The sequence below is a fragment of the Ceratina calcarata genome, unplaced genomic scaffold (genome assembly GCF_001652005.2).
Source record: "Ceratina calcarata isolate Rehan_Ccalc_2016 unplaced genomic scaffold, ASM165200v1 scaffold61, whole genome shotgun sequence".
NCBI lineage: Eukaryota > Metazoa > Arthropoda > Insecta > Hymenoptera > Apidae > Ceratina > Ceratina calcarata.
The window spans coordinates 209,321-225,366 of record NW_017177343.1 but is presented as its reverse complement, the minus strand read 5'-3'; the positions used below and the strand labels follow the sequence as shown (position 1 = coordinate 225,366).

General features: G+C 45.1%; 1 protein-coding gene across 6 annotated transcripts in view; it reads left to right on the top strand.

Annotated features, from left to right (window-relative positions):
• Positions 1-1,354: 1,354 nt before the first annotated feature.
• Positions 1,355-16,046, top strand: part of cut (homeobox protein, cut) — a 137,267-nt gene continuing 122,575 nt past the window's right edge. For 4 of the 6 annotated variants that reach the window (XM_018033054.2, XM_018033056.2, XM_018033055.2 and 1 more), the window contains exons 1-2: positions 1,355-1,646; positions 7,187-7,949. In XM_018033054.2, coding sequence (XP_017888543.1) covers positions 7,842-7,949 — 108 coding nt within the window. In that variant the 5' untranslated portion in view covers positions 1,355-1,646; positions 7,187-7,841. Of the gene's footprint in view, positions 1,647-1,726; positions 5,952-7,186; positions 7,950-16,046 lie in introns of those variants that run through there. The other 2 variants (XM_026817756.1, XM_018033053.2) reach the window with 2 other exon arrangements.

Genomic DNA, 16,046 nt, shown 5'->3' with positions numbered 1-16,046 from the left:
TCTAAAATAGCGACGCCTTGGAAATGCCATTGTTTACACATGGACGATAAAAATCAATCTACGTGACACAATGCGGGTCGAAATGACCCAGCATCATCTACGAGCGAAGGTTAGCAATTTCTGAAAAATAATTAATTTTGTTTATAAGCAAATAAAGGAAATGAGTATATATTTTGCAGGAGATGTAATCTACAGATATTAATGATTACTGTTATCATAACATTTAACGTTATTATTATTGTTATTACTATTCCCATAATCCTGCAAATGGCGTTGCGGAATTCGAATTCGTTTCGGATCATAATTTATAAGTACCATATAATCCAGGCAGAATTGTATATGTGATCTTCAATGGCATTCAAGACAAATGGAAATGCATAAAGATCTCCAAAATAAAAAGATCCGATCTAGTACTTTCATCCCATGGAAAGTTTACCCCGATGAGGTACAGAATAACAAGAAATTGTACTACGAAAATTCCTTATAAGTTACCTAAGTTGTCTAAAAGTTCTACCTTCGACAGAGTGAAAAAAATTCCATAATGAAGAACTATGTCTACTTGTTCTTAAAGTCCTATTTCACGAAAGCAGTTATTTTGGATGACGAATAATTTTGCGTAAGTGATCTATGTTTTCAACACGAAAAATTTGATGCCTTTTAAGCAGAAGTATCATGAGCATCAAAAGTGCATAGCGATAAAGCTTTATAAATCGCGTACGACGTGTAGACTCTAAAATAGCGACGCCTTGGAAATGCCATTGTTTACACATGGACGATAAAAATCAATCTACGTGACACAATGCGGGTCGAAATGACCCAGCATCATCTACGAGCGAAGGGTTAAAATCGTCCTCGCTTCAACCGGCACGTAGCATCCTCAAACTTCCGTAATTCTAATCCACTCCTCCGCGGTGTCCTACCCGTTCCCTGTCAAAAGTGAAAACAACGCGACAAATCAGATCAGTCTATCCACGCAGGCGGTGAGCTCGTTTATAGTAGAAGCCCGAACGAGCGCAACCCTTCTTTCCGATCAGGGCCGTTGAAGTCACCAATATTTCCGATACCTGATACAGCGCATCGTATCCTCGTGGCCGGCGCTGGAAGGGGTGTCGATCAGCAGTGGGGGTGACCACCCTTGCGTTCCTGCGGCGCGTTTAATCGTGAGACCGCGCCGCGGCGCCACCGTACAGTATGCGCGACGGACGTCCCTTGGCGCCGTGCCGAGTAACTTTTGTCCAAGCCCGACAGTCTGGCAAGCCACTTAAGACGCTTACTTTGGCGCGTCGCGATGCGACACGTTGTCGATGGTCGAGCTCGATGACGGTTCGTCCAACGTATACGCTCGTCACCGCGAAAAACGAGCGGTCTTGACGATCGGTGCAAGTCTACGAGCGATGTGTACGGGGACAATAGTTTCGCCGGGGTGGAAAAGTGCGTGGCTGGAGGGATGACTGCGAGGGCTGCAGGAGCCGAGCGTTCGAGTTAGTCTCGGCCAGAACACAGGCCCAGTAGGATCTACGTGCACGCACTGGAGCCGCGTACAGTGCGTGTACTAAGTTAACCGAGGGTTCGGACAGCTTCCCCACCCCTTGTTAGCCGCGATCGCGAGTTTCGCATGCAACGAACAGATCGCTGAGAGTGAACAGGTGATTATTTGTGCATCGTTATTGTGTTGTGACTGTGTTTCCCCCTCGCAATTTCTGGAGAGAATCGAATTTATTTCGGGTTCGCCTGTTTTCTTCCGCGGGAGGCAATTGGAGAATCATTGGTAGCCCTTTGATCCCGTTCCGCAGTCCGCGGGGCATCCTCGTCGAGTTCACGCGCACGCACGTGCAGCCTTGCATCCGGATTATCTGAAAACCGAAACGCGACCGGCTCGAACGTGACCATCTGACGGATTCCTGATCGTCGCGCGGTCGGCTCTATCTCGACCGGTCAACCAACTCGGACCGCGAGAGAGAAAAAGGAACACGGAGAACCCGAGAACCGAGTGATAGCACCTAGCTGACTGCTAGAATCTAGCCGGCGTTTCTCGACGGGCATCAAACTACGGCCGAGAACTGATTACAAGTCCCAAGAAAGTGCGAACCAGCAATTGTACCTGAAAATAGCACACCTCGTTCGTTCTGTCGTTTTCTTCCAAGTCCAGTCTCTGGTGTCGTTCGTTGATAGAAAAATTCTTGTTCGAGTGATTTCGTTCACGAATTCCTTTTTACGAGTTTTAACTGGTGCGATCGTCTAGATTGATCTCCGTGTTGAGATATACATTTCTGGAAATAGAAATTTCGTCGTGACAGTTGGACAATTTTTAATTAGTGGGTGAAACGTTTCGATTAGAGGGAAAAGCGCGTTATATTTGAAAATGATTTTTAATTGAATACGATGTTGGTTTTATGATCTGAAAAACTGTTTTGACATTTTTCGAGATTGGAAATTCGTAGCTGGAAGAAGATTCGTGTATACCAGTGTCATTCGTCGAGTCACTTACAACGTTCCAGATGGAACTTGTGCAAAAAAAGTGTATATTGTCAATGTTATAAGTGGTACTTTATCCAAAATACGAAATTTTTCGAGATGTCTTCTCAAAGTAATTCGTTGAACAGATTTGCCTAAAAAGGCAAGCTCTTAAATTTCGTATAGTATCGTTTCTTCAAAATAATTTCCAGAACAGTGGACTTGGAATGTTCGTTAGACACATGACATCTGAAAATTTAAGATTAATCGACATCGTTGTTATATTGAATTTATTAACATCGTCTCAAAGTCAGAGCTGAATTAAAATGGTTCAGAGTTTTTTTAACAAAATCTACTCCTCAAGATTACCAAATTTCTTCGAAGTTCTTCATGGATTACAATTCACATCGAAGTGTTATGATCTTCAACAGGCGAATCTGCTTTCTTCTGACGAGTCGAAAAGATCCCACAACGGAAACCTTGTTACGCGTGCAGCAACCCCGCGTGTCTATATCATTCTTTCGTCTTATCCAGCGTGAAAAAAGATCCGCGGTCCTGCGATGTCCCTGAATGCGGCTCTTGAACTTAGCTGCGCAGCGCGCATCCTTCGCTGGTCGAAAGATATTGTTACAATCGCTCTCGAACAGCGTCGCGTTGCTTCCCGAACGGGTGTCGCGATGCGAGGGGATACAGGGGCTGCCGTTTATCGTCGCCGGGGTATATTGAGTAGCGTGCGACCGCTCGGAGAAAACGAGTCCCGTTGCTGCGACCAGCGAAATTCCACCGGCGAACCCGTCACCATCGCCATTTCCATGGCTCCGTCTTTCTTTTTACTCGCGAGCCGACCACCCCAATCCGCGGGACACCTGGAGCTCGCGCCAAGTGTAAACGAATTTTTTTCACGTCACGTAAATCAAGAGGCTCGTACGTTTCCAACAGTGGATGATGATGATGTTAAGGGCGATGGCTCGTGAGTGGTAGGTGTTTAGGTTTGTTAAGGTGGTTGATGATAAAGGGGTGTAAGGAAGGGTTGTTGAGTGCTCGGTGGGCTGGGCTCGGTGATTTTCCCGCGCACTCACCTACGTGGACGGTTGATTAAATACGTTATCCGCTGGAAGATATGTAATTGGAGAATGTAGTATGGAAACGATGACATCGTCAATGTGCAAAGATCGTTATCATGGTTCTTCGAGGAGCGTCGATAAATACTGTTCGACAGTGTCTCGGCTTATGAAAAGGTAAAATATTTCCTAAACATCGAACACACCGATGAAAGTATTTCTGTCAGTTGACGTGTAAAACGTTTTCATCTCGTTCCTAATTTAAAATTATACGCGCTCTGTCGTATGATTGTCAAATAATTTCAAAAGTTCTCAGTCGCAAAACTTCTTTTACGATTCTCTTTGGTGTTTACTCGCTCGGTTACCGAATGAATCTCGGTTCTCTTCATTCCAAGACGTAACGGTTCATCGACGCGGGGATTGTTACAAAATTCCCGGCAACAATGCAACCCGGCGAAGACGCGTGATGGCGAATACACGCCGCGCGTGTACGCGCACGCCTCGCCGGTCGGCCCGCGTTGACAAACTAATCCCCGCGTTATATCGGGTGATCGTAAAGCACGCGGTGACAAGCCAACAGCCGCGTAGTATTTTCGTGGGCGGCTGCGACGAATTTTCGCGTCGCGTTTCGCCGATGCCGAGGCTCTCTCTACTCCGAACACAAGGCGCACGTATACTTACTTGATACTTCTACATACTCGTCGTGTAAAATTTCTCCCTATGCTGTCCCTCGAAATCGACCGCTTCACCTTTCAACTCTCTCATATGGGATATTAAACGCTTTGTACTTTCGATGATTGCCTTTGATCCTCGTGTTGGTTAAAATTCAGTGCACTGAACGTTTTTAGACGGAAACGGGGACAATTTGAAAATAGTGCAGAAAACGTTCCGCGATCGATGAAATTTCATATGCATATTTATTAAGTTGATTATAATATGAATCGATGTTGACATTTCTATTACCATGTGATAAGACCAAGAGGTAAAATAATTTTTTCTAGACGAAGTTGCATTTCGAACAGTTTTTCCATTTCCAGACACAACCGTTCCATGCATGCTTGATTATTTCACTCTTTCCACGACATTAATTAACATACTTTTCTCGTTAATGGAACAACTATTTTCATTAAAATATACCAACGGCGAGTGAGAGATCGTAATCATTTTCTCTTCGCTAAACCCTCAATTCCCAGGCACTGAGCCTAGAATTTTTAACATCTCGTCAAGTTTATTTCAATCTCTTCCTTTCTGGATTAAATTACGAGGTCTATTCGGAAATCGGTTTCGAAGTGGATTTCTCGTTGGAAGTAAAAATACTCGGCCGTAGTAATTTTCTAAACAACGCGTTGAGTCGATCAGTGGCGAGACACAGCAACAAGTACGCTGCGTTGGTGGTGTGAATCGAGTTACAGTTGTTTTCGTTTCCGCGTCAACAGCGACTATCATCCACCGGCGATGATTAATTCGTGTAAACGGCGACGAACACCGCGGAAATTAAAGTTGCATTATCCAGGACCCCGATGCCGGTTAACTCGGCTGTCACGAAGTGTGCTTAACACGGTAACGCGGATTAACGCGTTCGCCGGAAGCGGCGCGTCTTTCATGCTTTACGACAATCGAGGGAACGACGATAATTCGAGGAACCTTCTTTCGATTTTCTTTAAATCTTCTTCCTATTCAATAATCTCGTCGCTCATTCCTAGAGTCTGACGATGATTGTAATGTGAAAATCGTTCATTTTAAATATAATTGTTACCGTCTCGAAAAAAAAGTGTCAGAACCGTTTGGTGTAGTCTCAAATCTCTTTTATGATGGTTGACGTATTTTCGAATCGACTCTGGATTTCAGGGAATTTTTAACAGCTGGAGGCATTTACGAGGATTAGAATGTGCTAATTAAATTCTTGAAAAGTGGCATTGTCCCATCCCGGGTTAGGGTACTTTCCTTCCGGCGACTATAATACAGTTCCCACTTTATTTACTTCAAGTTCGAAACGTACTATAGGTACCTACCACTGTCGCTGCTCGACGGCAAACTTCAAACATTACTACTGCCATCGCACTCCAACTTGATTTTCCATATTGTTTCACGACCCTTCACGAATCCATAACACTTGTAACATCTGGAAATTTTGAACCGTGTCTTAACAATACGTGTACACTTTTCGTTCTATCATTTCGTTTCAATGACGAACTCCAGCGCTTTTATTGAAAGGATCATTTAGGTGTTAAAGTTAGTATGCTGCGATAGTTTTTCTTCAATATTAATTGCACTTACAATAGTGACGAAAGACATGAACTGTCATATTTATAAGAAGTGTTTCAGAAGATTGTCAGATTAATTTCAATCCTGACAAGTGTGTGATTCTGTTTTGAGAGTTAAAAAAAACCGTGGGCGATTCGCTCGGTACTCGGGAGGAGTCGATTCTCGCGAGAGGTAGGTTGTCGCCCGTGTGTACTTTCACCCCATTTCCGTATTTACGATACATAAATAATGCAAATTGAGTACTTGAGCGGGACACGTAATTTCTCCGTCTTTAATCGCGTACCTTTATTTCCGACGAGTGTTATTATCTCCAAAGTTGCATTCGACTCCAGAAACGCGAGGGGGAACACAAGTATAAATGCTTGGCTCCTTCACTGCGTCGCAGTCTCCGTAAAAATTAGCCGTGAGATTCTTATTCGACAATCAGCTAGCAAAAATTAATTAAACACTTCTGTGATTCGTATTTATAAGTACGAATTACCATTTCAATACTTTATTCAGAAATATCTGATGGAACTAATTGTCAATCAAAATGAAAAATAGATCTTCCATATGTTCAATACTCGAAACCGAGTTGGTACATTTCTTTTAAATTTCCTAACAGGAGTAAGTTTTTTGCGTTAGAGCAATTGACTATGATATCATGTCAATTGGTAAGCATTATCGTAAAGCAACGGAGACGTGATATCTCGTGGTGAAGGGGTCGAAAAAGAAGGAGAGTGCCGCGTCGGTGGCAAGGCTGCGCTTCCGGAAAGGCCCGGCGCTCACGGGCGTCAGTAACCCCTTGAAAACTCCATTGCACCTCGTTCTTCTCGTCCGAACGTCTGAAAATCGTAACGGTGCTCGTAACAAAGGCAACGCTCAGTCACCAACGAGCAATCGAAGGGTTACTGTCTGCGGGGCGGGCGTTGGGGCAGTCGAAGGGTGAGAGACGATGGAGGCTGAAGGGGACCGGGACGGCGAGGGGGCAGGGGCAAGGGGGACGAGGGGGACCGTGCCGCGTGGGACGGGGCACGAGGGTGAGGGGGCGAAAATAAGAAACATAGATACAGAGAGGAGGGAGACACCGGGAGAAAAAGAGGAAGGAAAGAAGAAGGGAACCGACGATCGGCAGGGGTTGGAGAAAAGGGCGGTCGGGGAGCTGAAAATATGAGATCCGCTCCGGTAGGGACCACCTAGCCAGCCTCCGGTCCTTTCCGCGGCGTCTCCCTTCTCCGCGCAGCTTATCCCCACCGCGGCGACGCTCTCCTCTGAACGCTAAAGCCGCTTTGACCGGTGGGGAGATCGGGCGGTGTAGGATTCGTCGACCGGTGGGCCGGTCGGCCCCCACCACCGCGATTAAACACCGCCCATTCCCCCCACCATGTCGTGCGCCTCCTCCAGACATCGCATCGGTCGTTCGGTAGCTCTTAGTTTCAGGTTAGGAGCCTGCTAGGACGGGTCTCGTACTCTCTTCCTGAGGTCAGCCGTGACGAGACGAGGCGAGGCGAGGGAAAACCGGAGCCAGTGAAGTGTGACCGCGTGTAGTGCGTCCGTCGGTTTTTCTGCCGCGAGTGTGGGTGCGATGCCGCCGCGAGTATCACGGCGGGCAGCCTGACGACCGTTTTTGAACGAGGCCCGAACACCTGGTGTCACGAGCCAGGAGCGTACGTCGATGACTTTGGTGAACTCGGGGAGGACATCGTGCGATTACGTGTGACCGTGGGACCAGTGTGTGGTGTGACGGGTCCAGTGTGTTCCGGGACAGTGTCCGGGACTAAGGAACAGGAAGAGACGGTAGCGACGGGCCCGCCGGCCGAGGCGTGCGCCCCAGGAGGCGTCGGCGGCGCCGGGAAACCAAGGGGAACAGTTTTGGGCCCGGCGGAGAAGCTCGAAGCCGTCAAAGTGGCTTCGTCACTGGGCCTCCAGGGGCCTTCAGCGCCGATCGGGGCCCAGCTACTGGCTACTGCCGGTTCGGAGGATGCACCGTCCGTGTACCACGCGAATCTGCTAGCCAGCAGCAACGCGTCCGTGCTCCAGCAGCCCGTTCTAGCGAGCCTGAACACGCCGGCACTGGCCAGCATGCAGGCCTCTGCGGAGGCCAACGCGCTGGACATTCAGGCCATGCAGTCCATGGACTGGCTGTTCAAGAAGGAGCGCATATACCTGCTCGCCCAATTCTGGCAACAGGTAAGTGATCTACGCGCGTGATTATTCGTGTGTGATACCGATTCTCTCCCTCTGCTCGTACGTGCGTGCGTGGGTGGGTGTGTGCCGCGTCCGTGTGCAACGCCAGTGTCGGGAAACTGATATTCCGCGACCCTCTGCACCCTCGTGAACGTGTTCGCTCGAGCCGATCCTACCCACCGGAGGGAAACGCCGTTTCTCGCTCCGCAGTCCCCGCAGTTACCGCGGACACTTGTAGCTTCCGGGCCCGGTGGAGCACGGAGACCGATAGATTGTGACTGGTGACTCGGAGCTCGAAGTGTCCGCGATCGTTTGTCCTCGACCCTGGACGTTAGAATTTCAATTGATCCGGGTCTGTCTTGGATACGTGAAGTGTACGTAGCTCGAAATTTTTCTCGAAACTCGCGGCCCATGTCGGCCGAGTTGACAGTCTCGTGCGATGATCAGTGAGCTAAATCGTTCGATGAGAAATATTACAAAATTGCTTCTACAGTGACGAATATCCACGATCTCGCAACAGATTTAACCATGTTTCGTGTGTCTTTTGGCTGGTAATTGCTGGTCAGGTTCCCAACCACTTGGCCGACCCCGAGTTTCAATGAGGGTGCGAGGGTGGCGAAGTTTCCCCGACACTTGCTGTTTGGAGGATAGTTCAGCGATTTAGGGGATGGCTTGACCGACTTGTGGCGTAGTGGCCCACATACAGTGGTTGACGGCTCAATTTCCTTTGTGCGTGAACATGCGTAGCTAGAAAGAAATTCGTTCGTTGTTCCATGTGTAGAGATTTGGAAAGTGCCAGTTTGATAAGAAAACGTTTTCTTGTGCAATTTGCTTTTGACGGTTTATCAGTGAAAAGATCGAGATTCGTTCGAGAAACGTACGTCTTCGTGAGTAGTTTCGGAGAAAATTAATCACCTGTTTTGTGGAATAACTAAATTTGGAGAAAAGTCTTGATTCTATTCGTATCATGAAACGTGTGGCAAACGGTTAGTAGTAATTTCATACGTCGGTCAAGTTTTGCGAATTTGGAGATAAAGATAAAGTCAGGATTGTTTAAAGATAAATAAACAACGGTTATATTCCAGTGTCCCTCGGTTGAAGAGAGTACAAAAAAATTCCATTTTGACATAGTAAAAGTGTCTTTATTACTCGAAGGCGAAGATGATTTACTTAAATAAGCCAATACGAAAACACATCGTAGTTTCAATATTACATCGAATTACATAATAGATATTTGTGTAGGCTTTGTTAAATTTTGCATATCTTTGACGAGACAAGGCTGGTATTTTCTAAACGATTGAAATGCCGCAGCGTTATCAGCCAAATTAACGAAATGCCAGTTACTCAGTGCCGCGTTCGTTCCACAGTTATCGTTACCAGTGATTTTCTTTCGAAGAACTGTTAAACGCATTTATGGCAAAACCCGTTTTCTGGGGAATTTCTTTTACTACAGGCGTAGAAGTGCAGCTATTTATTTACCCTGCGAACTAGTCATGATAGGTGCGATCTAAACTTGACAGCTTTGCACGTCTCTCTACTACTGTTTCCTGAAACTCTATATTTCATATGAAACGTGGGAGCTTCTTTCCACGATTAATCGAATTATCAGATTTCATGTTTCCCTATACATGGATAGAAAACTATTTATAAATATCGAACTTCATCGTCAGCATAATTATTTACAAGTCTTCAGATTAATTAACCAGCTATCACTCGTATAAAAGCAAAACATGTACGCTCTACTATCGTTGATAACCATAAATAATTTACTTATAATTAAAATATGATAGCATACTAAACTCGAAATAGAAGTATCGAAATCATATTCCGAGATAGCAGTCGTACAAATGTGTTCATTGAAATCGCAGCTAATTGCTATGATGTAAATCAGAATATGTTTTGAGAACAGTGTTTCACAAAAGTTGACGTTAAACACGAGGCGATTTTAGCTGGCGTTTGTTGCCGGTCGACTACAGACTCTCGATAAAATACGACCGTTTAATAACCCGCGAACTGGTCCCGTGTACCGGCACGAGATTATGAGCTGACCGGGTCGAGACCGTTAACGCCGCATAGTTTCATAATAATGTGTGTTGATTAGGCTATGGGTTAATGACACCGGAACGCTCGAATCGGAACGTCCAAAAAGTGGCAAATGCATCGCGACTGGTTTCCATTCGTTCAGGCTTAGACCATATCATTTGCTCCTCGAGGTTTACTGTCCGGATTCCTGAAAATAATTTCGTCGACGAGTTTGTGAAACGCGGGGACGATTATTGGCAAGCCGGCTTGTCGTCACGTCCCCGTTCCCGGCTTAATTCGTTCGGACGTAATCGCGATAGACGCGATGCAGAAAGGTCGTAGTGAGAGGATCGATGAAGCGGCATAACCTGCTGACACGTTTCGGAGGAAAGTGAAAACGCCGAAAGCCGAGCCGCTTCGGCGCGGCGCAACATCGCTCGTGATTAAAACCATGGCCAGGGAATGTCTCGGTTTCGCGTGTCCTGGACCAGGTACCCGTCGTCGGATCGACGAGGCACGCGCGAGGATCGGAACAAATTTTTTGCTTCGAATCATCCCGCGTCGATCAACCGAGTGAGTCAGACAATATTCAGTTTCTTAGAACAGTGACGGGCTTCCTTCAGTGACAGATGCATGATTTATAAAACGTTCGCGCGCGAGAAGTAGATATAGGTGAGTGATATTTCGTGAACACATTTTATGGATAGTTGAACGAAATCGTATGCGATAGCAATTTCACGCGAGTTATAGCAGAATTGTTTTTGAAGGTTCGATATTATGTCCAGTTTTTGCGAAGTTACTTTTGTACCTCGAATAACGTACTCAGATGGTATTAATTTCACGTGGAGTTACATGAAACGAAATGAAATTTAAAAGGCGAAGACATTATTTTATACACAATGTACAAAGGATATTATTTTACAATTCATAAAACATCGTATTATTACCCCGTACACAACGAATGAATGATTGTTCATTATCATTTACAATTGAAAGGAATTTAGGTTTTCCATAAATTAGCACACACTCATTAGGGAGAAGAGTTATTGTACATCTAATCTGACAGAATTGAATTTAATTCGATACTTCTCGCATTGTACAGTATACACGCTGCATGCAGTGGAGTAAACGTAACTTTTTGTTCGCTCCAGAGCCAAACAAAGCGAAACTGCAGCTCGTTACGGTTACCGTATTCGGTCACGTCCGATTACCGATCTTGTCGATCGACATTTCTATCGATCACTCACCTCGCCTCGTAGGACATTTTCCAAATTCGTTGTTAAATCAGACGTCGCGTATTTCTCGACGGTCTACGAAACTGGAGACCGCGTAGGTTGGAAATTGGTGCAGAGTCGATTCAGCGACGATTCCGAAATCGACGCGGTCGTTAAGAAATTCCTCGTCGGTCGTTCGTCAGTCAAGCGAAAATACCGCCCGTCTTGCGAGGGTTGATTTACGTCGGCAGCCGAAAGCGAGGTCACGTCGGACGTTTGCCGATTTTTAACGAAACCGTACCTCCCTCCCCCCCGCGTTTCCCCCATTCCATCTTCCCGTTGCTCGCTTGCGCGAGTCGTGATTCCGACCGAGTGGCCCTTGAAAAAATCGCTTGGACGCCAATTATTAGTTGTCCGCGGGGAGGATGCGAGGCGTTCGAGCGACAGAAAATTCGGAGAGGAGAGACAGCCGCGTCCAGTCGTGTTTCCACGGAGCAGGCCGTGCGCGTGGAACGAGACCACGAAGCGTACTCCCAATTAGGAGCGTGTCGACCGTGAATGGACAAAAGTTTTGCCATGACTCGTTTCCCCTGCGGCTCCCTTCCCCGACCGCTTCCGACCCCCTCCAGTGATCGCGGTGCGACCAGTGGAAGGGGGATCCCCCTAGGTACTCGGTTCCCGAGATCCCCGAGTGGCGGCGACACTTGTCGAGGCCGAGGAGACGTCGCGGAGACGTGAGTCACGCGTGCTCTGACGCCGGCGAGAAGAGCAACCGCGCGGCTACTTATTGGATGTTCGCGAGCGACGGAGCCAGGCGATGATCGCGGTGTCGGAGAATCAGATTAATATGAAAGGAACTTTAAGGAACTGCATGTAATCAAAATAATTTCTAATACTATTGGCAATTTCATACACTTAGTTGAAATTGTATGACAGTCACAATATCAGTTGTGGACGTAACGAAGGTTAAGGAGATTACATGACAGATTTATCCATAATAAGAAACGTAGATTCCCGCTACTTCATAATTTAATATTCAATTAGAAGTTGAAATTAACTTGGAGCCGTAGTTTTGATTTTGCAAGACCGAAGCCGTTCGAGTTTAAACTTACCCGTGCCGCGGGATACTCGTAAAACGGTGAAATTACGATTGTCCCGCAATGATGATCGTCGTAAACAGTCCGTACGATTTGGAAAAGTTGTAGAACGGGGAAAATTAATTGACGCATATACAATGGTCGCTATGGATGAAAACGGGCCAGCGGAGGAATCATTGCCGTATTCCACTGACACGAGAAACTGTATCGCGCGGCATGTCGGCCTCGAAATAGAATATAGAGGGTTATTTCGGATGCGTCGTCGTCTCGTTGGTCTAGTCCAGGGCTGGTCTAGACCTCCGGGGTTCACCCGTTTTACGAGCTGCCGGCAGGCAACGCTAACCGCTTAAGTGGTGACTACGACTACAATCGAGCGCAGGTGCACCGTGCCGCGTGTATATTTGCCGTTCGTCCCGCGTCGCCTTATTAAAACGCGTTACGAACGGGCGTAACGAGTGTCGAACGGCGACGTTCGAACCCGTTCACGAACGCGGGCAAGAAAAACGGGGGTCGGTTTCACGGGGGTTGCCCGTATCCGCGAAGGAAGTTTCACGCGTGACAGGTGTTCAGACAATTTATATGTGTAAACCTTTTTAACTTTTACTTGCGAAACGCATCGGTTATTCAAATCATTGCCATTACTCATACTAATATGCTAGCGCTTGCCAAAGTGTTGCATCGTGTCGCGATGCTACTCGATCGCGAACTTTTATTATAAATATCACGGTGAACGCGGAAAGTTTAGAATGTATATACATTTGTTAGTCATACTCGTATCGACCTAAATAAATAGACAGTAAATGATGGCTACAACAAATATTTCACAAACTAAACCTACCGACAGTTTTCGTATATTAATGTGCTATATTTATATTTTTTATATTCGAGTGCGTTAGTGTTGGCAATTAAGTTCGGTACTAGCTTAAATAATAATCAAAAGTTTAACAATATAACGAAACGAATTTTCTTATCTTTTTATTTAGTATAGTGTATAGTACGTTTGGTATTAAATTAAATTAGTTAGCCTAGAAGAAGAATTATAAATGTAATCAATATAGTATCAATCAGACTAAAATACAATACATATCAGCAAATTGTAGCCATTGTTATTTGAAAACAGGTAGAACTTGGTTCGGAACAAAAGAGAATTCGATTATTCATCGGTTTGGCCGTTGCGATACAACGTGAGACGGGTTATTAATTTCTGCAGCCGTTATTATTTCTGAAATCGGCGGTTTAACTGCCTCAGCCCGTGGAGCTCTCTCCCGCCAAACAGTGATTCACCCACACTCTAAAAATATCGGGATACACGCATCGCGAAATGCGAGTCTCGTGAGAGTCTTAATGAGCGTTTCCGAGAATTTCTGTTTAGCCGCACGGGGAGTGAAAAGAAGAAAATTCTCCGTGACACTGGCTGTCGGGGGAAGCCTTGTGTACATTTTCGTTAAACGAATGACAGCTAATGACCACGACGTCGGATATGCACGACGATAACATTTGCTTGATTTAACTGTTGCAAACAATTTCTGCATTTGTCTCTTTTCAAATGACGATCGTTCTTACGCTCCCTTGCCTGGACTTGTTACGTTTATTTAACTCAGACTGTTTTCCCATATTTTTGAATAACAATTAACTGAAGAATAGAAACAAATATTTCTATATAAAAGTACCTATTGTTATTTGTTTCATAGATGGAGATACGATCATTCTTTGAAATTGAAAAATGCCTAATAGAATCTTTTTTCAATTCACCATAACGGATATTAAAGTAGAAATAGATTATGAAATCATGATTTAAAAAATTATAAAAGATAATTCCATCAATATACGAAACATTGAAAGCCATGATATCGAAGTATTACAATTTGTACGAATCCAAAGGATTGCGGAATGAAAAAGTATGATGTGCCTGATTTTTTATCTATTTTTAAGAATTTAAGCCGGAAGTTGCAAATTTCGCGTGGTACGGAACGCGTTAATTATCCCGTGCGACCCTTTAAACACCCCTCCGAACGGTCCATAGGGTCGAAGCTCGAGGGTCACTTCGTACGTGTCGCTAATTTCTACGCAGGAATCGGAAATTGGCACGCGTGTGTGTGCAACAGATGCGCCGGCCACGCACCGCCACGTTCGGAAATATTTGCCAAGCCACCCTCTCCACCCCCATCCAGCAGGGGTAGGAAGCCTGCTATTGTGTCTGCCATTCGCTGAAACGAAGAATCGAAAATCGAGCAGCGCGGGATTGTTTTCCATTTTTTTACTATTATCCCCATTTTTTTTGTGTGTTTTTTCCTCGTCCAATAGAGGTAGGGGTCTGAGGACTTTCGTTTCGACTTTCATTTCAATGTCCCCCATCTTCGTCCTCCAGGAAAAATTGATATTTTTCATGGTCTCATCCGAAAGCTTAGAATCCATCGTGCACAAATATGACATGTCTTTCGGTCGCTTTGTTCGTAATCACTGACTTGGATGTCTATGCCCGGCTTCACGAGTAGAAAATGTATGTACGAGTTTGTACGTAAAATTCACCGATTTATGAATACGTGTCTCCGAAGTGGTAGCTAATAAGCAAAATTAGTGACTACCTATTTATATGAGCAATAAAATTTTAATCTAATTATAGATAGAATTCACATTAAACTGTTCTAAGTTTTATTGCCATCTAAAACTGTCTTTGGACTCAAAGATTATATTCCCCCAGCAGCCTGATTTAACTTTAACAAACACCGCAAGAAGTATCATAGTTAAATAATAATCCACTCTTTACGTGCGATCAAATAATTTATTCCCGATCATCCATAAACATCTACGAACTAGTTGCTTAGAAGAATTGGAGCCATGCGCATAAATAAATTTCATATAATTGTTTCCTACAAATAAATCATTCAACTGCAAACACTCGTATTTTGCTGACCTACGTTTACCACTTTCTTAATGATAGTAACAAAATTTTCCATTCCTACCATTACTCGGTCGAAGTTTAAACGTATTTGTCTATTACATTGAAATGCTGAAAGTCGTTATGTCGATGAACTCACAGCCTTGACAATCGCGTAATTTATTAACCGCCAGTTACTAATACTCCTAGGCCTCGAGTATTGTCTTCATCTTAAAAACGTTGTTCGCGAACAGAACAATCTTCGGATAATTGTTCAGCGCCTTCGCCCCGCGCGGTTCACCGGTTTTACCTCTCGTCTTCTTCTTCGTCTTCTTCGTGTTTTCTTTTTTTCTTTTTACTTTTTGTTCTTTCTTTCTTCATTTTTTTTATAATCCTGCTCCCCATGCGGATGAAGTTTATTGTCGTCGTAAATTTTTCCGCGAGTCAGCCTCCGATCGCTAGCATGCCTCCTCACCCCGCGCCGGGCGTTCGGAGACTATTCAAAGGTCGCTTGGAACAGTTCCAAATTTCCGAATCGCATGGGACGACATCGCTACGATTCCTGCGGCGATTCGAGCTTAAGTGAATCCAGAGTGAGCCGTAAACCCAGGCTAAATAAACTTCGATACGAGGGAAGAGACGCCCGTCTCTAAGATGCGCTTTCGCCCGCTCGATGTTCCTCTTACGATTGCTACTGCGTCCCTTCGGATCATTCATCAAATCAATAATCTTGTAATTCATTTTACGCATTGTACAAATGTACATATCTCGCTATCATTTTTTAACACAAGAAGTAAATTCTCGAGCTACGACAGCATAAAAGTTCCAACGTAATGCTAGCATAAGGAAGATAATACTCGCGCGAACTGCAGAATATTATACATAATAC